The sequence below is a fragment of the Lacerta agilis genome, chromosome 3, assembly GCF_009819535.1.
Source record: "Lacerta agilis isolate rLacAgi1 chromosome 3, rLacAgi1.pri, whole genome shotgun sequence".
Lineage (NCBI taxonomy): Eukaryota > Metazoa > Chordata > Lepidosauria > Squamata > Lacertidae > Lacerta > Lacerta agilis.
The window spans coordinates 90061145-90084371 of record NC_046314.1 but is presented as its reverse complement, the minus strand read 5'-3'; the positions used below and the strand labels follow the sequence as shown (position 1 = coordinate 90084371).

Sequence of the window (23227 nt, the reverse complement as noted above, 5' to 3'; positions counted from 1 at the left end):
TTTCCCCCTCCATTGCAAAGAAGGACAAACCTGAGGATGCTGGATAGCTCAGTTGGTAGAGTGTGAGACTCTTAACCTTAGGGTCACGGGTTTGAGCCCCACGTTGGGAAAAAGATCCCTGCATTGCAGGGGGTTGTGCTAGATGACCCTTGTGGTCCCTTCCAACTGTTGTGTATTAATTAAGACATTCTATGATTCTATGTGGCCTTCCGGTTGTCGTTGGGCTATAACTCACATTTCCCCCAACCACTGGCCATGCTGAGGGCGCTGGGAACTGTAGCCCAAAAACATTTGGAGGGTGACAAGTCTACCATCTCTGCCTTGGAGCATTTCTGCATGCAACCAAATTGTTCAAAGGCCTATATATTTTCCAGAGGAAGCCCTGGGCTTTTTGCCCATCACTACTCCATGATCACTGCAGATGGTCACAGCAGTCACGAAATTAAAAGACGCCTGCTTCTTGGGAGGAAAGCAATGACAAACCTAGACAGCATCTTAAAAAGCAGAGACATCACCTTGCCGACAAAGGTCCGTATAGTTAAAACTATGGTTTTCCCAGTAGTAATGTATGGAAGTGAGAGCTGGACCATAAAGAAGACTGATCGCCGAAGAATTGATGCTTTTGAATTATGGTGCTGGAGGAGACTCTTGAGAGTCCCATGGACTGCAAAAAGATCAAACATATCCATCCTTAAAGAAATCAGGCCTGAGTGCTCACTGGAAGGGCAGATCCTGAAGTTGAGGCTCCAGTACTTTGGCCACCTCATGAGAAGAGAAGACTCCCTGGAAAAGACCCTGATGTTGGGAAAGATGGAGGGCACAAGGAGGAGACGACAGAGGATGAGATGGTTGGACAATGTTTTTGAAGCTACCAACATGAGTCTGGCCAAACTGCGGGAGACAGTGGGGGATAGGGGTACCTGGCGTGCTCTGGTCCATGGGGTCATGAAGAGTTGGACACGACTGAACGACTGAACAACAACAACAACTTTTGCAGGAGAATTACCTTTTTCACAGAAATATACTTTCCTTAGATGATGGGGGAATGTAAAGGAACCGTCTCCCTCGGGAAGTTGTGAAATCTCCTTCCTTTTTTAAGCAGATGTTGGATGGCCATCTGCCCTGGGTGCTTTAGTTGAGATCCCTGAATTGCAGGGGGTTGGACTAGATGACCCCTGGGGGTACCTTCCAACTCTCCCTATTCTGTGATTCAAGAGCATATTCTCTGAAAATTTCCTATATAGAACATAAATGTCTATGTGCTTCGACTCTGGAATATTTACATTAGACACTGATTTTAAGTGAAACAGTGGAGAGAAATCCAAAAGAGCAAGGCATTGAAGCATGTGCCTCATTTTTTACATAAGCTGAAGGTGCTTTATCACTTTGCACAGACTTAGTCAGCACACGTGTCCTCACTGAGCACTCAGAAAGGGACTTGTATGAAATATTAATCTGCCCATTTGGGGATTTTAGTGCTGATTCGCTCCTTCATCCAGCCAGCCGGGTATTGGTATCTAATGCAACACTGACTGTTTGCCCTTCATTGCAGCCCTCGTTCAGAAACAAAATCAGCAGCTGGCGCTGTCATGTGGGGGATTATGTGAGCATTAAGACAACACAAAGGGCAACATTCAGCGATTTGGAAGAGGGGCGACGTAAGAATCTCCTTGGGTGGATTTAGAGATCTGAAACCCTGTGAAAGGTAGAGAATGCTCATTTTGCTTAAGTCGCAGGTTTAACAAAAAAACAACAACCATGTTTACAACAGCTGTGGTGCAGAAGTCAGCTTTTTTTTTACAGAAAGGAACAGAGCATTGCCACCTCCTAAAGTCTACAGATGAAGTACAAGAGCAGCGGCCGGCCAAAAGTTGGCAATCCCAAGTGTGCCCTTCCCTCAGCTGCAATGTTATCTGTGTTCTCCTTCTCCAGCATTTCTCAAAAGGCTTGTGACTAAAGCTGGGGAGGGGAAGAGAGTAACTTTGCCTATATAATAATTCTACCCTTTATTCATTATGTGACCCTGGATCCCAGCCAACGCTAACACTAAAATGGAATTGTTGTTGTCTGGAAACAGGGCTGTCACCGCAGGAGAGGCAGAGCCCTTCAGGGATATTCCAGGCCCTTATCCTGGCTGCTCAGCTCTCAGTAGGAAACCATCCCCTGGCTTCTTCACTCCTGGAGATATACAGTAAGGAAAACGAAGCAGATGGTAGGCCCTATTTGAGCCAACTGTTCACTTAGTAGTAAGGAGCATCGATGCACACTCTCCTACTCTCAGTCTGAAATAGTACAGTCCAAGGGCTATAGCCTGTTATTCCCCTGATCATCAATTTCAGTTTTAACTCCCAGACTTCCTACATCAAACTGCCTGTTTTTCTCAAGATGAGCATAAAAGGGGACCAAGTATTCCATTTGAAGAGTGAACCAAGCGGTGTTCGAAATTAGCCAGGGGCATTTTACACCTGGCTTTCGACCACTTGTGACCAAGTGAATATGCCTGGGCTCCAGGAGGGTGCCTTACATCTCCACCATCTGGAGGTGCCTGCCTGGGAACCATTGGATCCGGACTGTTTTCGCACACTAATACCCCATTCTGTAGAATTCTATCAGTTATATTTTATCTGCACAATTGGAATGAATTTCTGGAACCAAAATGTTTTACTATGTTTCTATATATGCTGGAAGCCACCCAGAGTGGTTGGGGCAACCCAGTCAATTGTGCGGGGTACAAATAAAATTATTATTATTATTATTATTATTATTATTATTATTTCCGTGCAGCCTGAGCAGGAGGTTGGAATAGGCCCGTAGATATGTGGACTGTCCCTGGGTCAAGTGACTTTTCTTCTTTAAGTTATTAAAGTTCTCAACCTAGCTCAAGGTTGTCATCTGAACTAGCCAGATGTTAAACTGATACTCACAGTCAGTCCATCATTTGAAAAATAAGACTTTAGAACTGTCTTGCCCCCAAATGGCAACTAGACATTCCGTTTTGGTGACTGCAAGCTTGGTTTAAGGAGCCATTTGGTGCATGGCTTATATATATATCTGAATTTCCAACACTGGAACCAAGGATGATAAAAACATTGATGGCCACCAGCTTGGATGGCATTAAAAAAGGACCAGACAAATTCATGGAGGATGAGGCTATCAGTGGCTGCTAACCACGATGGCTCTACTCTGTCTCTATAGCCAGAGGCAGTAATGTTTCTGAATGACAATTGCTGGAAACCACAGGAGGAGGGCAGGCTCTTGTTCTTGGGTCCTGCTTGCCAGTTTCCCACAAACATCTGGTTGGCCACTGTGAGAACAGGATGCTGGACTAGATGGGCCAGGGGTCTGATCCAGCAGGCTGTTCTTGTGAAATGCAAAAAAAAAAAACAATGGTATCAGTTCTGACACACACAACAAATAGCCTTGCCCAAGTCAGGGGGACCGTCTCGATCTCTGCTTCTCAATCTTCACGTATTCTGAAGACACAATGAGGGTTTAAGAATAAAAATGGCACTCACACACCATTTTTAAATTTGAATGTGCGTTTCGATAGTCATTTCAAAAGTATAATTCATTTAAAATTGAAAGAAGCAATCAAATGTTCAGTGGAAGAAAACAAATGCTCCTGGCAAAGCTATTTATATGAACAAACCTGGCAGAGGCCTAAAAGCTGGAGAGAACAGCCAACAAGAACCTTGATGGAAAATCCTGGCAGGACATGAGAAAGTGCACGATAGAGCGTGATGAGTGTTCCTGTGGGGAGGAACATGGCACACACATCCCCAAGATGCCTTTGTGTAAATATTGGCATCTCTTTAACTAGGAAGTAGCTCACCAAGTCAAAGCTAATAACATGAGTTTGACCAAACTGCGGGAGGCAGTGGAAGACAGGAGTGACTGGCGTGCTCTGCTCCATGGGGTCACAAAGAGTCGGACACGACTAAACGACAAAGCTCACCAAGTGATTACATGCTGAAGCAGTGAGTGGAGTTCTAGCTCATTTTACAGAGAATCTAAAATTTAGGGATGTAGAGAAAATAATTGACTGGATAGTTCAGTTGGTAGAACAGGAGATTCTTAATCTCAGGGTTGTGGGTTCGAGTCCCATGGTGGGCAAACGGTTCCTGCGTTGTAGGGGTTTGATGACCCTCATAGTCCCTTCTGACTCTACAATTCTATGATTCTCACTCAGGCTGACACTAGCAAGACTGTCCTGCAAAGAGCTCCTTACAGTAGCGCGGTCACCTTCTAGCTTCCTTACAAGTAGCATGGACAGCTTTACTGCAGGGCAGATGTGGACAAGTTTTAAAGGGGTCATCAGGGTAGGCTCAGATAACGGTCTAACCCTGGTAATTAAGAACATAACAGGAGCCTGCTGGGTCAGGTCAATGTCCCATCTAGTCCAGCACCCGCCCTTACAGTGCCAAACCAAGATGCCTGCAAGCAGAAAATGAGTTGGTTGCCTGTGGGACAAGTTCCATGGTTTAACTAGGTGCTGCATTCATGCCATGTGGCTCCTTCAAAAGTTGCCTTATAGGTAAAAAGATAAAGGTAAAGGACACCTGGACAGTTAAGTCCAGTCAAAGGTGACTATGGGGTTGCGGCTCATCACGCTTTCAGGCTGAGGAAGCCAGTGTTTGGCCACAGACAGCTTTCTAGTTCATGTGGCCAGTATGACTTAACAGCTTCTGGCACAAGGGGACACCGTGGCGGAAACCAGAGCACACAGAAACGCCATTTACCTTTCCGCCTATTTATCTACTTGCACTGACATGCTTTCAAACTACTAGGTTGGCAGGAGCTGGGACAGAGCAATGGGAGCTCACTCTGTCACGGGGATTCGAACCGCTGACCTTCCAATCGGCAAGCCCAAGAGGCTCAGTGCTTTAGACCACAGCGCCATCCACATCCCAGGTCATCAATCCCTGTGTTGTCCCCACTGACTGATGGCAGCTCTCCTGGGTTTTAGACAATGACTTCCCAGGTGCCTGAAATCGAACTAGGGACCTTCCATGTGCTCTACCACAGCCCTGCTCAGAATCTAACGGGGGGGAGGGAGGCCTATGGTCACCTTCGCTTCTCCTCCACATCCACTGACATGTCATGCTGATTGCCAAGCCTTGCCTGCTGGATTCAGACTTTAGTAGTCAAGGTTCAACAGTAGCCTATCAGGCTGAGTAATAGCTCCTTGGCAGGATTCTACAGACAGACCTCCTAGGAAAATGGGAGGACACCGCCTGGGCTGGATTTAAAGGGACAGTGCAGAGAACACTTAATATATTATCCATTCAGGGGCCCCTGAAATTGTAGCAATGTGTTACACAGCAAGGTCTGCCAACACCTGTACCTGCCAGCTTCTAGGAAAGAGCATAACATAGATTATTTATGAGCTTTCCAGGACTTTTTCATCCATTATGCTTTCCATTCTCTCACAAAAAGACTGTGCTGTGTCTAGTGATTCGCAAGCCTCCCTTATGGAAATTCTGGACCCTTAGATTAAGAAGCTGGCCTTGCACAGGGTCCCTGCATGTATAAAAACAGCCCCCCCCCAATCCATTAATACTATAGTTCTATTCTTTCTCTAAATGAGCAGAAGACTGCATGAGCAAACATTCTCCAGAACCCCGTAGCCAGAATTATTTGCCTCTCATTGCTCTGATCCTGCAACACCCTTCCAACATTGCCCCTTCCACTTTCCAGCACAAATGCCTCATTGCTCATTTTAACCCAATTTAACACCCACCCTAACCATTGTAAAGACATACTGGGATGCCTCTTAATCGGGGTTTACAAAACCCAGGAAGCTACTTTATACAAGTTAGACAACTGATTGGCAAACCTCAGTACTGCCAACACTGACTAGCAGCGATTCTCCAGATTCTCAGACAGGAGACATTCCCGGCCCTACCTGGAGATGCCAGGGAATGAACTTGGGACCTTCTGCATGTAAAACAGTTGCCCTACCACTGAGAGCCTTACCCCAACCTAATTAAAGGCCAGCTGCAAATCGTATTGGCCACAGATTAGCACTCATGCAAATGTTAAACACTAACCACAGTTAAGGCTGACTAAGTGTGGCAAGTTGTATCATCCAAGAGAGGAGTGCACCAGTCCCTTAACCGTGGTAAGAGATTAGCAAAAAATTACATCTGCATTGGACTAAAAGAACAACTGCTTTTAGGCCAATATTGCTCTGAAAGTTTGTAGAACATGATCTCAGTAGTACAATCTCCCTAAGCCACCTCAGTAACACCAAGTGTGAGTCATCTACTCATCTTTGGGGATGACAACCCTTCCAAAAATTGCTAAGAAAGCAAAGCTTTGCTCAAAGAGAGTTGTCATTTCGCAAATATCGCATCATAGGCTGTTCTCAGTTCTGTATCAGGAGATGCAGGAAGAAAAACATGACGTTCAAAGAAAGGAATCCGCTCGAGAAACTGCTTTTTGCTTAGAAGAGTCACATGATAGGTATATTCTTAAAGGGACCGAGGAGGAAGGCTGCGCACATCGAACCAAGAAGCCAAATGCAGGAGGAACTGCATGGAGCACAGTTGAGTCCGTCCAAAATTGCAGCAGGTTAGCTTGGGACTCTCAACCACCATTCACTCTTCTGTTATGAAGGTGTCACTCTCTATCAAAGCTTGTGATTTACAAGTCAGAAACAAAAACTAACCATGGATTCAAACAAAACATTCCATAGCTAACGTCTCAGGGCCTTTGGAACAAAAGAGAAAGGATAAAGTGTCAGGCATGACAATGAAGAATTTCAGAGCAAGGAAAACTCAGGTGCACTGGAGGAGGGAGAGAGGGCTCACCTGAAAATATCAGCATAAATTATCCATTTGATAGGAAATAGTGTGTCCATGTATAACATCTGTCCCAAGGTCACTGACATTGTATTATAGTATAGCAGTTTTGCCCACCAGGTGCCCTACAGATATTTTGGACTATAACTTCCATCATCCTTGACCACAGACCATGTTGGAGTCCAACAGCAACTAGAATGCTACATGTTGGGAAAGGTTCAGTCTCAAGACAGATTTGTTATTTCTGTTTTAAGAAGCAGCTATGAGCCATTCAAGGTACTTGCAGTAGCCTACTGGTCAACACATCACTTAACTCTTAAGTACTGCAGCCCGGCTGCAAGGAACACATGGCCATGATGCTCCATGCTCTGCTAACTTCCAGACTGGATTATTGCAGTGCACTTTATGCAGGGCTGCCCTTGAAGACAACTCAGAAACATCACCTGGTCCAAAATGCAATGGCCAGACTACTAGCTGGAGTTGCCTTTAGAACTCTCATAATCCCTGTTCTAAAGTAACTGCATTACCTGCCAGTTCATTTCTAGGCCCACTTCAAAGTGCTTGTGTAGGTTTTCAAAGCCCTAAATGGCTTAGGCCCCAAATATCTGAAATATCCCTTCTTCCCCTACGGTCCCTCTGGCATTAAGATCAGCAGAGGAGGTCCTCTTGATAGTTCTGCCTCCCTCCAAAGTTTGGGGTGGGAGGTGGCATTCTCTATGGCAGTCCCTGAGTTGTGGAATTCCCTCCCCATAGAGGTGTGTCTGGCTTCCTCATTACCGTATGTGGCTTTCAGTGAATGATGATGAAGATATGGCCCTTTATTCTGGCCTTTGACACGTGTGAGATATGCGTTTCAGGAGGACCCACCCTGTTCATTGTTTTAAGTGGGTTTTTTTTATTCTGAATTTTAAATTGTGTAACCCACCATACGATCATGAAGGGTGGGTATTAGCCCTTTTCAGTGCTGCATTTCACCCAGCAGAGGTGATGGGTAAACAGTGGTTCTCAGCTTTAGCAACAAAATCATCTCCTCTGCAGGCACAAGCCCTTTGCATAAGCACGACTCCCTTGAATCAGGGCCACTTCATATCTACTCATTATAATGCATGCACAAGCTGTTAACTTTGCAGAGTGCTTTAATGTATTTTTTCTCTTCAAAACCCTGTTAGAAAGTCTCACTGTATAAAGCATGGGACCAAGGCTCCAGTTAATATTTAAGATGAGGAGATCCAGGTTCAAACCCCTGCTCAATTATGGACTCTCTAGGAGGCAACCACTACCTACAAGACTAACCTAGATCATCATATCACAGGAGAGAATTGGCTAACCTGAGATCCTTAGAGAAAGAGCAGCTAACCTAGTGGCCCTGTGCATATTGCTAGGAATACAATTCACACCAGCCAGCACACGCCCTACAGAGAGACACATGAAGAACAAGCTAGAAATGTAATGAAACCGAACCAGTGTTTTCAAATCTATATTCCAGTGGACACATTTCAACTGTATTTTAACAAAAGGACAACCTGGCCTTCTATTGGTATTGCCACATTTCTGCACATCACAGAGCACCAGCAAAAAACAAACCAAAAAAACCACTAGACGTCTAGAACAGGAATATATATTTGATCGAGGTCACCAGCCAGAGCTGTAAATTAAGCCTGTAATTTAATCCCTAGGGGCCAGGGCCCTCTGATCAGTTTCTCCTCTGTGTGACACTGTACCACTGAAATGGCAACAGAGAGCTGCCTGCTTGACAGGCAGCACCAAACATGGAGAACATGGCACTGGATCAGTGGATGCCGGGAGGCGGGGAGGGACAAACTTGGATGGGGCAGTTAGCAACCAATGTTTACTAACATAAACTGGGAAGATCAGATGGGCCAGCCATAAATTATGACTGGATCGCAGTCAAGGCAAGAGCCTCACTCAACATTAAAAGCAAGAGGGGCTTTAGAGCGCAGCTTCAGTTTTAGTTCAAACTCTAAAAACAAAAATTGCATCACATGCAGGACATTAAGAGCTACTGAAGCATGATGGAAAAAATTCCACCCGACAAGTGAAATTGAATAACAAACACCTCTCTGGCCGCACTGCAAGCACAGATGCTGAAGCAGAGCCTTATTATGTCTCCTCGGTCCAGATCACACTTCCAAACAAGGCAGGGATGAGAAAGGGGCTTTTCGTTTGTTGTCCTCGCCTTTAAGCACTGCTGCTTTAAAAAGAACATAAGGAGATGTGGCCATCGCTCCCTTTCCTGCTCACTCTTTTTTTCTGGCCACTGTTAAGTTAAAAAAAAAAAACCTGCAGCATTAATCCCTTGATCTCTACCCACAATTTTTCCTAGCTGGCAGAAGGGGGAGGAAAAAATTAATCTTTTCTTCTAAAGCTTCTTTAGATCAAGCGGCTAAGAGCTTTTGGCTAATTTTAAAACTCCCAGCTTCAGAGCAAGGCCAGAACAGCGTTTGCTGGGTGACATTGTAAGGATTCTTTTCCCTCCCAAATGATGCAATCAAGGACTAAGAGGCGACCTAAGCCTTTGAAACTCTGGGGACTTCATTCCTAAGGACTACCTGTCATATTTCAACTATGATATACACATATTCACTGTTCTATTGGACCCCAATTTTCTAATAGTTAAGGCAGAATTCCAGCAGTGCACTAAGTCGTGGATTTTTGAATTTGTGTCTCTGTGTGTGTCCTTTCGCAATTCCTATAGTCTCAACATTGCTAGCAGAGATGGTAATTTGAGATGGATTATTTATCTATAATCTCTGTTCTCAATAGATAGCCTTAGTGATTCACCATAAGATAAAGGTGCACATAGGACAATAAACTGTTATTATTGGCTACTCAGATGATATTCACATCTAAAACATATCTAAATGGGACCATCCCAAGTAGCTTCACTCCAGATGTCTACCTGTGCAGAGTAGCCCATCCTGCTGGTGGCTCTGTGTTCCAGATGAAGTGCATAGAAGAGTTTGTGCATATGGAATATGGATGCAAAGCTGTGTCACTGAAGACAGTCACACTGTATGTATGGACACCAGGAGGAGGAGCTACTCAAGAGTGGGGCTACTCAGTCCCCCTCTTCACATGTTGGTTTTATACACAAATACAGTAACTAACCGTAACCATTTAAAAACATTCATGCACCACTTAATGTTTCAGAAACCTCTAAGTGGCATAGAGTCTACAAAAACCAAACAATGTATCATTGTAATAGAAGCATAGCCTAAAAACAGGTCACCACTTTGAGTAGAATTTCCTGAGGTGATACAAAGGATTTCATGGGTCTGTATGAGGGCAGGAGGTCCAAACAGGGCGTTAATATAAGTTTAAGCAATTACCACTCCAATTTACATTCCACATATACCTTCTTCATGTTGTTTATCTGTTTAGTACATTTATAACCCACCTTTCTTCTGTCATGGAACTCAAGGTGGAAATGATGGGGACAAAGTTCGGCCCAGACATGGAGATTCAGCTCCGAGGGCCTTCTGGCAGTTCCCTCACTGCAAGAAGCAAGGTTACAGGAAACCAGGCAGAGGGCCTTCTCACAGTGGCGCCTACCCTGTGGAACACCCTCACATCAGATGTCAAGGAAATAAACAACTTTCTGACTTTTAGAAGACATCTGAAGGCAACCCTGTATCGGGAGGTTTTTAATGTCGAATTTCTTACATTTTTTTATGTGCTGTAAGCCGCCCAGAGTGGCTGGGGAAACCCAGCCAAATGGGCTGGGTATAAATAAATTTAAAAAATCATTATATTATTTAAAATATCTGTGTGATGGACTTAATTTGGCAGGTCTTCAGAACATAAGGAGAGTTGTGTTACTTGCAAATTTACTGCTGGCTGTTAGACTATATTGTGTGCAAACACAAACCACAACTTAACAGTAAGTGCAACCATGTCCTCCAAGAGATTAAGCTGTCTGTTAAGCACCTGTTTATCACCACCCATTTATTAGCGCTTAAAGTGGTGCGGAACGCCATCCCACTTCTTTTCAGTGAATGCAACAGTCAGGCTTCATCTGAAACAAAGCCACCTCACCAGTTCTTCCTACTTATGCTGAGCCTACACATATTCCTCCAGAGGCCAGGGCAGGGCAAGTAATTTTAAACTGGTCCATCTAGCTGAATACTGTCTGCTTTGCTCTGCCTGGTTCCATCTCTCAAAGATCTCAGGCCAAGGTCTTCCCAAGGCCTACCTGGAGATGCAAGAGATTGGATGCCAGACCTTCTGCATGCAAATCATGCACTTTACCACGAAGTAAAGTTCTTCCCCAGTGTGTGATGCAGTGCTCACATTACAGGGGAAATGATGATGCCCCGGCCCCTACCTTTGTGATTGCCTACTTCTACAGGTGGGCCTTCATACTTTGACTAAAATCAAAGCAAGTCAGAAGCTGGAGATTGTGGTTTTCATTTAAGGATCTATTACTTTTCCTCCCCATTAATGAATTAAAATAAATTATTATATTCAAATCCCAACTTTTCTGGTATGAAGGCAAGGTAGCATACATGGTTCTGAGATGAGTCAGACTCTAAGATAGCGACTGGCCCAAGGTCACCCTGTGAGCATCATTAGTGAGTGGGAGTTTAAACCAGAGTCTTCCTATTCCTAGTCCAATATTGTGCTCACAATTCATTGGTTCCCACAAGGATCATAACTCCAATTCCCATCAGCTCCTGCCAGCATGTGCGGCAATCAGGGATGGTGCATGTTGTACCCAACAACATCTGCAGGGCTGCAAGTTCCCCACCCCTGCTTTAAAAAGAGATCTGGGACATCCCTAGTGCCAACATGTGCTCTACTAAGAAACTCTGGCTTCTCCCTAAAGAACGCTGAGACCATTGGGTGAATCGGGTTTTCAGCCTCTAGTTTACTGGTTATCTAGTCCAGCAGTTGTCAACCTTTTGGGGGGTTTGTGGACATATTCTGGAATTTTGAGAGTGTGCTATGGAAACTATCCCCTCTGGTTCATTCTCCCTCCCCACTTTCCCTGGGTCATACCCACCACACTGACAGAAAGAGAGAAAGCCAACACACACATATAGATTATTTGCTTTTCCCGTAGGGTCTGGGTAAAAGCTGGATCCAATCAAATTAAAATGGATTTCACAGAATTTGCATGAATTTCTGGCAGGTCCCCCAAAACACCACCAAATTAAAGCTTACACTGGTAGACTGCTCTGTACAAAAAATTGCTTAGGTACTTGCCAGCACCACAAATACATTGATGCAAGGCACAGATCATGATTTGTACGCAGGATGACAACAAAACCACCAAATCACAGAACACATCTGTGGACACAGATGCGACCTATGATTTGGTTCTAGCTTTGTGGGGATCCTTTGCAAAATTATGAGCATCATACCATCTGTGCCTCAAACCCATGTTTTCACATCATTTATTTAGGCTACTTATATACTGCTTAATTACCAAAGTCTGTATGGTGTACATAATTTAAAAATGTGTAATAGTTAAGATCAATTAAAACATAAAAATAAACATGGCAGTACTGAGTCTTTTAACTTCAGTCAAAAGACAGGTATGATCTGATGCAGAGAGGAACCCTTTACAAATGATGCAATTTCATGAGGAGCATGTGGTGGTATGTATATGGGCCCCACCACTACCTTCTCTCTCTCTCTCTCTCTCTCTCTCTCACACACACACTCTCTCTCTCCAGTCTTCCAAATCTTGTGGCACCCTCTTCTTCCCACTATCCTGTCTACCCCCTTACTCACTATACTTTCTTCTCATGTAACACTATACTTTCTTGCTCATGTAACAATCTGAGTCTTGAAAAGCATATTGATCTGAAAGAGGAAGTACAGAAGATTTCTTCTTTGAACTTCCTCCTTCAGTTCTATGCACTTTTCAAAGGAAAGAAAAAGGTACCCTGACCTCACCAACTCATTACAAAGGGGTCAGCAAGGAGGGGCTCAGAGGCTTCAGAGGCAACAGGAGATGTTCTCAAAGGCACCGTTGCTCCCACAAGTGCCACACTGGTGACCATAACTCTAGCCACTGGATCTATGATCACCTATTCCTGCAAATGACATTCTAGTGGTTAAGTTTCTCAGTCACAATGACCTTGTTTTATTGCATGACATTTGTGTAAAACCATATTCTGTCAATAGACTAATGCAGTTCTCAGTTGCTGTATGCACACGCAAAGTCACAGCTAACCTTCATGGCTCACATGGATGCTCATTAGTTCTAGTTAATACATGTTGTCCAACACAAAGCTAAGCCCACAAACAGGCAATCCTAAACACACACACTCACAATTCCATTGCATTAATGAAGCTTCATAGCCATGTAAATGTGTTCAGGTTGCTGGGCCAATAAGATCAATAACCATTTCCATAAGAGGGCCATCTCAACTATATTACCTTTTAGGAACTCTATTCCAACTCTATTCCATCATTCCATTTCAAAGTCAAAGGCTATTTCATATGTTACTAGAAAATGGCAAAAAAGGAACTGTAGTTGACTTGCACTATCTCCACAGCACATTGAGTAGAACTCATCTTACTAGTTTCAAGACCCATGATCTCCATAAGCTACCTGGCCCCCATAGATTTCAGAGTTCCATGTTCAAAAGGAAACAAGGAAGCAGGAAGTTTCAGTCACTTGCCCTTCTTCCTCTTTGAGCTCATGCTGTGAAGCGGCTCACAGGAGACTCATCAGTCTTCAGTGTAGTTCTTGTCAAGGTCAAGCTCTACTCCTGCCCCTAGATTCACTGATGCTACCTAATTCGCCTTCTAATTATTCTGGACCTAGAACATTTCCCAACATTCATCTCCAGCTTTGCTAACATGAAAGTTATTGTATTATTATTATTATTATTATTATTATTTTGCAAGGGACCTGAGAGTTTAAGTGTCAAGGACAGTTGCTGATTCTTTAGGGTTTCCATTTCCAAAAAGGATGTTCTATAGGCTACTGCACCTCTGCATAACCCACCAGCTTTTGAAGAAGGCATGGTTCCAACAGTTACCAGCATTAAGACTGAAAGAAAATATACAACAGGCTTAACCAAATGCCCCTCCAATCTCTGTTAAGAAAAATATCAAGCCCAGCTGAATCCGGCAAAACCTAGAAGTTTGCATACCACATTGTGAGCATTAATCCCAAGGAAAGGCACTCCGTCCGCTAGCCTTTGGATTAACCTTAACCTCACAACCATATTAAGAAACAGAAAAAGGTACCAAGACCACATCCTTCCTTTTTCAAGTCCTCCTACATCAAGAGATCCTGAACTATCTCCACAAGAACATGCAGAGCTTTGCCTTCCCAGTGGCCTGGCAAATCGCTGCATCCCTAGCAATGGAGAGAAGAAAGGCAACAGAATATGGGTCATAAATACCTTTGAGAACCAGGGGCTCCTTGCCTTCTCGCTTGAGAGACTCCAGCACTATGTGCAATGGCTGCGAAGGTATGACTCGGCTTGGCTCATTGGTATTCTCGTCATAAACAACTATTTCTTTGGAAAAGATCCTCTTGAAGGAGTCCTTGCCTTCCCGGCAAGAGATCAAGTCCAAGACGGTAATCTTGCCCTGCTGAAGCCTTCGCCGGCTGATCTTGTCAGAGCAATTAATGTGGACAGCTCCTTGGATGTGGCTCTTGTTGTATTCCATGAAGGGCCGGCAATCGATGATGACCGGCCCTTGGTGGCTCTTGCTGCATTTGGTCATCTTCTTTGCCAGTTCATTGGGATAGATGATTTTGACACTAGGCAACTGCTTGGTTGGGCCCGAGACCGGGCTCCCCACGCCGCTGGAGGGACTCAATGGGCCAGAGTTCTCATTGTTGTTGACCATTTGGTTAGCAGGGCACGTGGTCGAGGTTCCTACGTTGGCAGAAGTGCTGCTGGTGCTGGCTTGAGTCTGAGCCTGATTGTCTTTGTCGTACGTTGCCACAGTGCAGCAACTGGCACTGCTGCATCCACAACTCAAGGAGCGAGCAGAGCCGTTGGATGAGGGCATATACGTCAGATTCGCAGCCTTGAGGGACACAACAGCTGTGCTGAGGAGACTCACGTGGCTCTCGCTGGCAGAAGAGGCAGAATCCAGATAGCTGGAATCTAAGCAAAGGTTGAGATCCTGAGGTCGGACGGGCCTGGAGAGTGCCACTACTACCCTGTCGTCTAGTGGAGATGGAGGCATGAGGAAGCTGAGAATGGCAAGTCAAAAGGAACTCAAGCTCTCTGTTAAAAGGGGGAGGGAAATAAAATAACAATAATAAAGTATCTCGCAACACACAAGAGTTCCATCATTATTCCCGGATAGCAATGTTCTAAATATTGTTGATCAAATGCTTTGTTTTTCATAGAACAGGAGGAGAGCCGTTCTAAAGGGCACACAGCCACCAAACATGGAATCATAAAACTGTAAGAAGTTGGGAAATTATCCATCCCAACCTTTATGCCATGGCAGAAACTGCCACACATTGGCTGCCTCCAGCCCAGGATTGTGAGTCTGCTGCAGTTGTGGGGGTGCACAATAAATGCTTGCTGGTCACTAACAGAATTCAGTTTCAGCATCTCAGCCTGCACTTACATTGAAAAGCTACTTTATAGTCCTTATGATTGCTAAAAATATATATATTAAGGCCTATAAGTGGTCAGTATCAGAAAGCAGAGATGTTGCTAAATAAGTCTGCCAGAGAATAGAGGGCTTCTGCACCCTGTATAGAAGGGAGGGAGGGATTTGGAAAAGTGGTTAAAAGATTATATAATAAATAATGGGGGGGACGGGAGATTGTGCAAATCTTAATTGGCATAATTTATGCAAATTTTAATTGATATGCATATTGAATCATTTTCTTCTGCTGCTGCAGAAATTAGGTTAACTTGGTGCAGAATGTTGATGTTTTATCTATGTTATGAGAAAATTCAGGCCCGATGAAGACTAAACTAAATAGTCCACACTACATAGGCCAAACACCCAAAGGTATTTGCAGAGCAGCTACCATCATGTACCCAAGGCTTTCTTGCTCCAAGGGAAGGAAGCTCATTGTGGAAAAGGACCTGCCCTTACTTTATCCTGCCTTCTGCAAATTAACAATAGACAGAAGCAACCAGTGTGATTTTAACAATTATCAATAATGCAGGGCAGCCAAATCTGGCCTGAGGTGATGTTCTAACTCCCTCCTAGCACACAGTTTTCAATATTGTTGGCTTCCTGTAAAAATCCACCAAAAGGGGGGGGGGGTGGAGAGAGAAGTTCGCCAGTAATCTGAACACATACTGAAAAGAAATGAGAGATAAGAAACAGAGGCTGCCATGCATCCCTTATGAGCTGAACTGCTATTCTGGAACTGCCATTTATTCAGATACTAACACACTCCTCATAAAATGACAGGCCTGGAATATCAAAGAATTCAGGTTCCAACCTTCCTGCTCTTAATACCCTAGTTATCACTACCATAACACAAGGAGGGACAGACTGAGATGATCAGAGTTCCCTGCAACTCCCACCCCCATGCAAGTTCATAATATGTATTAGTTTTATAGCATTCATTTAATGACCAATTACATTGACATTTGGCAGAGTCCAATTGAGATCAGTCAAATGACACTCACTTTTAAAAAAAAGTTATTACATCACCCTCTCAGTATCTTTTAGGGCTGAAAGCATAAGCATTCTTATCTAGAACTCCCATTTGACTCAAAAGGGCTTGTTATCTTTTTTTTTTACTAAGCTTTCTTAAACTGGACGAAGTACAGGATGACACAAAATTAAGGACAGTCATGTGGAAACGTGTGGTGCCTCCAGTCAAAGAAGAACAACCTACACAATTTAACCCAATTCAAGATTAGTTTTTTAAAATGTGAATTCCCTTCCCTACATTCTACTATCTGTTTCTATAATCTATGTCCCACCCGCTCAAAACCCCAATACACACACTTTGCATTAAGATGGGTCACTATCCTAGGATAAGAAACCAGAAAACATAAAAAACCCATCTATCTCCTCCTGAGGAGGAATGGAGAGAGAAAAAAGTATTTGCAGAATGGGTTTAAATTGTGATCAGAGGAAATACCATTTATCAACTATGGGGAGTCAGAAAAAATGAGTTAAATAAAGGGAGAGGAAATGTAAAATACAGAATACAAGTTTCCATTCCCCACCTTCTATTTGTGAAGAACAACAAATAAATGTACAGAGAAAAACAACACAACACCATGCATTCCTGAGGAATAAGAGAAGCAAAGATTGGGAGAAAGGAAATAGTACCCTTTTTCTTTTTTACAAAAAGAGAAAACAAGGGGTTAGTTTAGTAACCAAATCACGTGCGAGACCAGTAACGTTATGTTTGAGTTTGGTTTTTTAATGTTTGGATTTATTTTATTTTTTAAAATACTAATAAAGTATTTGGAGACCGGATAAGGGAACCCTGTTTGCCTTAGGATGGCAAAGATATTTGGGGAGCTCTGCATCTCTGCAGCAGAGGTAATATATTTCCAGCCAAGCCATGAAGTCAGACTTGAGAGTTAAAAGAGCCCAGCCAAAATCAGGCACCTTTTCACGCTCACCGATCAGGAGCTGGTTCAGGACCTCACAGGGGGGGGGGGCGTTTTACAGAACAGGCGTAAAAAGGAGGGGGGAGGAAGAGAAGCACTACAAGAGATGCTGCTCCGGAGAGCCTCTTCTGCACTCCGATCTCCCCCTGCCCCCCTAGATACTGCAGCAATCCCGGACGAGAAAAGCCTCCGTTTCTTACAATCCAGTCGGTGAAACGCACGCAAGTCGGCGGGCTCCAAGCGCAGACCGGTGCGGGGACGGATAACATTGCTAGTACCTTATTTCCCATTGCTCCCCAACATTTTTTCGCATTTCCCAGTTTGTTTCCAAACAGGCATCTCTCTCTCTTCCCCAAGACAGGGCACATTTATTCTAGGAGACGCTACGCGGTCGACCTACGCACCACTCAACCGCTCCTCTCGTAAGGAACCCAAGTCTCCCACTTACTTCGTAAAGAAATATTTCCCTCCAGCACCCGGCGCTCGTCTGTGGCTATCGATTTACGCATTAAGCCCCCATTCACTCGGCTTCATTGATCTCCACCAGCAACATACTTACTTTCTCTTTTGCTACACAGTAAATGTAAGGTTCGAAAAGGGCGTGGCCTGGGGAGGGATAGACAGCGCGCTGCCCCAATAGGGGCTCTCTGGGAGGAGCTGCTCGAGCCCCTCCTCGCGGGGATGCCCAGGATTGGCGGCGGGTGGGCAAGGGGGAGGAGCCAGGGGCCGGCCACTCAACTCTTGAGGGATGGCTCGACCGCCGCTGCTTCGGGTCCTGTGTCAGAAGCAGCGGAGGGAGTGATGTCATTGGCAGCCAATCAAAGGCACGAGTGGGCCAGCCGGAGCCGGAGCGGAGCAGCTGCTCTCTATTTACATGTAAACTTAACCAGGAGGATGCGGTTAACTCTTCCCTGCGCGCAGTTGTCAATGGAGCACACTTTTAACTGCGTTCTCCAAATGGTCTTTTTTCTCGCCCTGCACCTTCGCTTAAATGTCTTTATTCGCTCTGTCCGTATTTCCACAGCTTCGCTTTCTCGCCTCCTCTCCCTTTAAGATCCACTCCCCCCACACCCCGGCTTCAATGAATGAATGAATGAATCAATGAATGAATCTCACGTCCGCTGAATTCTTACACAGCAGGCGACACACCAGAAGCTTGAATGGTGATTAGTTGCTGAGTTGGCCACCTGGGGACCACGCAGCAAAAAAACAGAAACAGCTCTTCGAGAACGATGCAGTTTTATACAATTTTCATATTTACCTGCTATCGCTCAGACACTGAAAATGGGGGGGGGGGTAAAAAGTCGATAGGAGTTACGTGTGTAGATATGGTAACATCTCTCCCCCATCTGTTTCATAATGAATGCAAGGGAGGGGGGGGCAGAGAGCAAACTGCATGCATAAGCCATTCATGGGAAATTATTTGAATAAGAGACCCAAAATCATGGGCTGAGACTGCAGTCCTATGTGTGCTTTAGTGGGAATAAGTGCCATTGAACTCAAGGAGACTTCTACCAAGACATGCATAAAATGGCCCTGAAAATCAAATGTTCTGAATATCCCTGCATTTTAAATATCCCCGCAGAACCTTCATTTTGCAATAATCAGGCCTGCACCATCAGTGCTCAAATTGCAGAGGTTGGCGTGGCCGCTGACATATTGCTGCTGCAGCAGAAATGCATCACACACGCATAAGAGGCCTGAGGTTTGTTCAAAATTTGTAGATGCTAATTTAAATGCATATTGAGAAATAATCATGGTAATTTAAATAAAAATAGAATGCATCTCATTATAGTGGGGGAAAGCAACCTGCCTGCTCTGTCTTGCTTTCCAGTTGCAACTGCCAGTAGGCAAGTTCAACGCCCATCCTGCTCTCCCTTCCTAATAGTCTTTTATCATTAAATCAGACTCAGTCTGGACAGCCCATGGAAAAGAGGACTGTCCTCTGTAAACTAGGAGGTGCAAAGATTGAAACAAGCCCCCTTACCTGTGGTGTTGGCTTTTGAGAAGGCATTTGTCAAGACCTAGTTCTTATGCTAAGCCTTGCCCTCCAAGGATGGTTCTGACGGGAGCTTAGACTTCTGGGTAAAGAGCTGAGCTCATGAGGAAGCTGTTTATTGCTTGGCTAATTGCCAAGTGCTCTGATGGCTTGCACCTGTGTGTTGTTTTTGTCTTGGCTGAAGATGGCCAGTTAGCTAGTTGGGAAAATTCCACAGCTTTGTAGCCACATGTACACTCATAGATTCTCAGTTCTGGAAAGTTACAGTCTAGATGACTAGTTGTTGAAGACCCGTGCTGGTTGCTAAGCCACAAAGTTACCCATATTCGCTTTTTGTTCCATACCTTCCTCACTGGTACCTTTTGTTGGGTCTTTAATTGTTAACAATGTATTAGACTGGGTTAGTTTGCATCCTTAACCATATTTCCCTGTTCTATTCTCCTACTGGTAAACAGGTTCCATTCTATGCTGCTACCCTGTTTATTGTTAATAAAGCTCCCTTTCCATTATGATGCTTCCTTGAATTAAATCTCAGTACTAAACCAGTCCCTTTGGCCTTCTTGATCTAACCTTTTACTCAGAGCCGTTTTTCCCATTGGTGTTAGTGGTTCATTGTGCCAGGGCGCCAGCCTCTCAGGGGCGCCCTAGTGAGTGGGGGAGCTGCGCGGCTTTGCTGGCAGCCTCCCCTTTCGTTGCACGCCCGTCAGCTGCGCCCCACCTACTATATGGCTGGTGGGTGTGCAGCTTCCTTCCCAAGCCTCCGCAGAAGGAGAGCGATCCCCGCAGAGGCTTAGGAGGGAAGCTGCATGCAGCTTCCCTCCCAAGCCTCTGCATCTGCTAAAGACGGCCCTGCTCCTGGTCACTGTCCTCCTCCTGCTTCCTGGCAAAAGGTGTGCAGCCTTTCTGTGTTGCCTTCCTGGGCACCCCAATGCCGGAGAGCATGTTCGCCAGCACTTTTTCCTGCTTGATTGCCGCCACCATGCTGGGGATCGAGGCGGTGGGGGAGGCAGAAGACATTTTCCACCGCCCCCTGCCTTGTTTTGGAGCTGCTGGGGGTGGGTGGAGGGATCTTTGCACCACGGCGCTGGATATGCTTAAGACGGCCCTGCTGCTACTGTATAATTTGGTTTTCTGCTTGAGACCTCAGAAGCAAGGAGTGGTACTTTGAACTCTTGATTCTTGGGATATTAAAGATGTTTGGTGTACAGCCTGAGATTCTCCTGGCTCTGATTGGGTGGGATGACAGGAGAGGTGATAGCTTCTATGGGCAAGGGTTGGTTTTAACTCCTAGACTTTCTGGCACCATCTGAACCAACAAGAGCTCTGGCCTGGGTTTTGCGGGCCAGGTTCATGACTGCAATAGTGGGAGATGATTTGCCAAAAATTGGGGTGTCAAGACATGTAGATTTTACAAGCCCTTGGGCTCCCTAACAGACTTGTACTTTGATAGGGTTACCATATAGCAAAAAAAGAGGACAGCCTGAACCACTGCCGGTCCAAGCTGGGGAAAGGGGTGTGCGGCTGCATATGGCTGCTGACACACCTCTTTCCCTGGCATCCCCAACCCCAAACCCCCATAAATTTCCTTTAAAATGTAAAAATCTGCCCAGATGGGCATGTTGGCCCCCAAAAGAGGACATGTCCGGGTTTTCCTGGAAATAATACTAATACTAATCATAATCATAATCATAATCATAATTTATTATTTGTACCCTGCCCATCTGGCTGGGTTTCCCCAGCCACTCTGGGTGGCTTCCAACAAAGATTGTTGGAACACCAACTTTGAGCATGGAAAGATAAGCACCGCACTATCTGTTACACAATGGTCTGAGGACCTCACTGTCCTCCATTAGAACATATTTCCTATAAATGTCAATCTCAGGTGGATACCAATGTGGACACCTGGGTGGCTTGTATCAACTTACATGTTTAATTCAAGATGAAAGTTCTGGTATCCTTAATTTGAGCTAATGACATTATTTATTTATTCCCTCTCCTTTGCTTTTTTCATTTTCTTTTCACCATTGTTAAATCTGCTAATGAAAAATTAATAAAAAGAAAAAGGTACTGGACTACAGGAGATATTGTTGCAAGGTGTTTTGAGAACTTATAAAGTGTGATAGAAATGCAGTCAACAAGTGACAGATGAACAGACATGGTATAAGAAACTAGTTGTTTTTGTCATATGTGTGTTTTGGTTTTAGATTCTTTTTTGGACATACACATGTAGCATTGGTCATATGAATAAACTAAGCTCAATCCAGTGGAATTACCAACAGTATATCATGATTATGATAATTAAAAACAGCACAGAGAGTTTGGAATACAAGGACAACATAAGTAAACAATACAAGAGCCATTTACAGCAATATAGAGCTTTTTACACAAGGTCCTTAATCTTAGCTAGCTAATTTGCAGCCAGTGCAATTCTTTCAGGACTGTTGTGACATGGGAGTGGTGGTTTGCTCCAAAAAAGAAAAAAGAAAAGAAAGACACAGTTGAGCCACTGCATTTTGTAGTAGGTGCAGCTTCCAGGACAATATACAAATGCAATGATCAGGCGTGGAGGAAGCTTCTTGGCCGCCTGGGGTGGCACGTGGAGGCATCCCCTGGGGGCGGGGCATCGTGACGCACGTCGGACGGGCTGCACATGTGTGGAAATGCCGCGCATGCGCAGTTGATCCGGCCCAGCACTGCTGCTCCTGTGGTGACCGGGCGACCCGCCAAACGGGCGGCAGGTTGTGGGGCTGCCCCATCTGTGCTGTCGCTCGCTCGGCCACCGCAAGAGCAGCAGCACCGACTTGGATGCACTGCGCATGCCCGGAATTTCCGGCCATGCGCAGTCGATCTGGCCTGGTGCTGCTGCTCCCGTGGCGACTGGGGGAGTCGCCAGGCAAGCGGCGGCTCGTGGGGCTGCTCAGCCGTCCGTGGAGCAGCACGGACGGGGTGCCGGGTCACAGGGAGTGGCGGGAGGGGCCGCCGAGTGTCACCCCTCCTCCCCTGGAACACGGGGCGCCCCGCCCGTATCGCCCCTCCCTTGCTACACCACTGGCAATGCTTACTTACACTGACTGTTCAGTTTGCCTGTTGAAAGGCTAGCTCTGTTATTTAATTATGAATTAATGCGCATCTTTCTCAGACTTTGCCACCGAGTGGGAAAAACATGGACAATAATTTGGGAGGGAGCACTGTTACAGAGGGATTTGAAGTGACTGCCAAAAAAAAAAACTACAATGGAAACATAGGCTCAATTTAGGAAATCACTCTAGCAAGATTACAGAAAAATGCGGGTGGAAATATACTGTTTGTATATATTTGCATTTAGCTACTCGCTGGAAGCAGTTTTGGTTTGAGTTCTTTGGTCTGGCCAGCTATTGAAATCTTGCTGAATTATGCTGTGGTTTTAGTTAACTAATCTAGTTCTTTGCTTGCTAGACTCCAAGGGCAAAAATGATGACAGGTCCCTGTTTACTGCACTGCAGGTAAATGTGTATCCGAAATAGGGAAATGTAGATTTAACATGGGTGCTTCAAGGGATATTATTTGTCTATTTGTACTATTCATAGGACACTCTGTCATGGAAGTTCTCTGGGTGGTTAACAAGATAAAAACAAGTTAAAACAATCACAGTGACATTAAAGATAGAATAAAATGAAGCAAAGAAAATGCAACTGTAGGACCAAAAAAGACCACTTTAAATACAAAAGAGCAGAGGAAAAGATACATAAATAACAACACAAAGCAGAAGGATAAATATTTACAGAGGTAAAGCAAATTGCCCATGTTTAAGACTGAAAAAAGTGGTTTTGTGTATTTATTTGCACTCTGGGCAAAGCTTCACTTGCTTACATGGACTGGGGAATTGAGTTACTAGCTTATAA

At 44.8% G+C, this 23227-nt stretch overlaps 1 protein-coding gene across 4 annotated transcripts in view; it reads right to left on the bottom strand.

Annotated features, from left to right (window-relative positions):
- The window catches only part of DUSP10 (dual specificity phosphatase 10), a 49434-nt gene extending 30015 nt beyond the window's left edge, over positions 1-19419 (bottom strand). Inside the window, exons 1-2 of one of the 4 annotated variants that reach the window (XM_033144730.1) lie at positions 19335-19419; positions 14189-15028 (exon numbers count right to left, since the gene is read on the bottom strand). In XM_033144730.1, coding sequence (XP_033000621.1) covers positions 14189-14987 — 799 coding nt within the window. In that variant the 5' untranslated portion in view covers positions 14988-15028; positions 19335-19419. Of the gene's footprint in view, positions 1-14188; positions 15029-17625; positions 17766-17795; positions 17934-19334 lie in introns of those variants that run through there. The other 3 variants (XM_033144732.1, XM_033144729.1, XM_033144731.1) reach the window with 3 other exon arrangements.
- Between the last annotated feature and the right edge of the window lie 3808 nt (positions 19420-23227).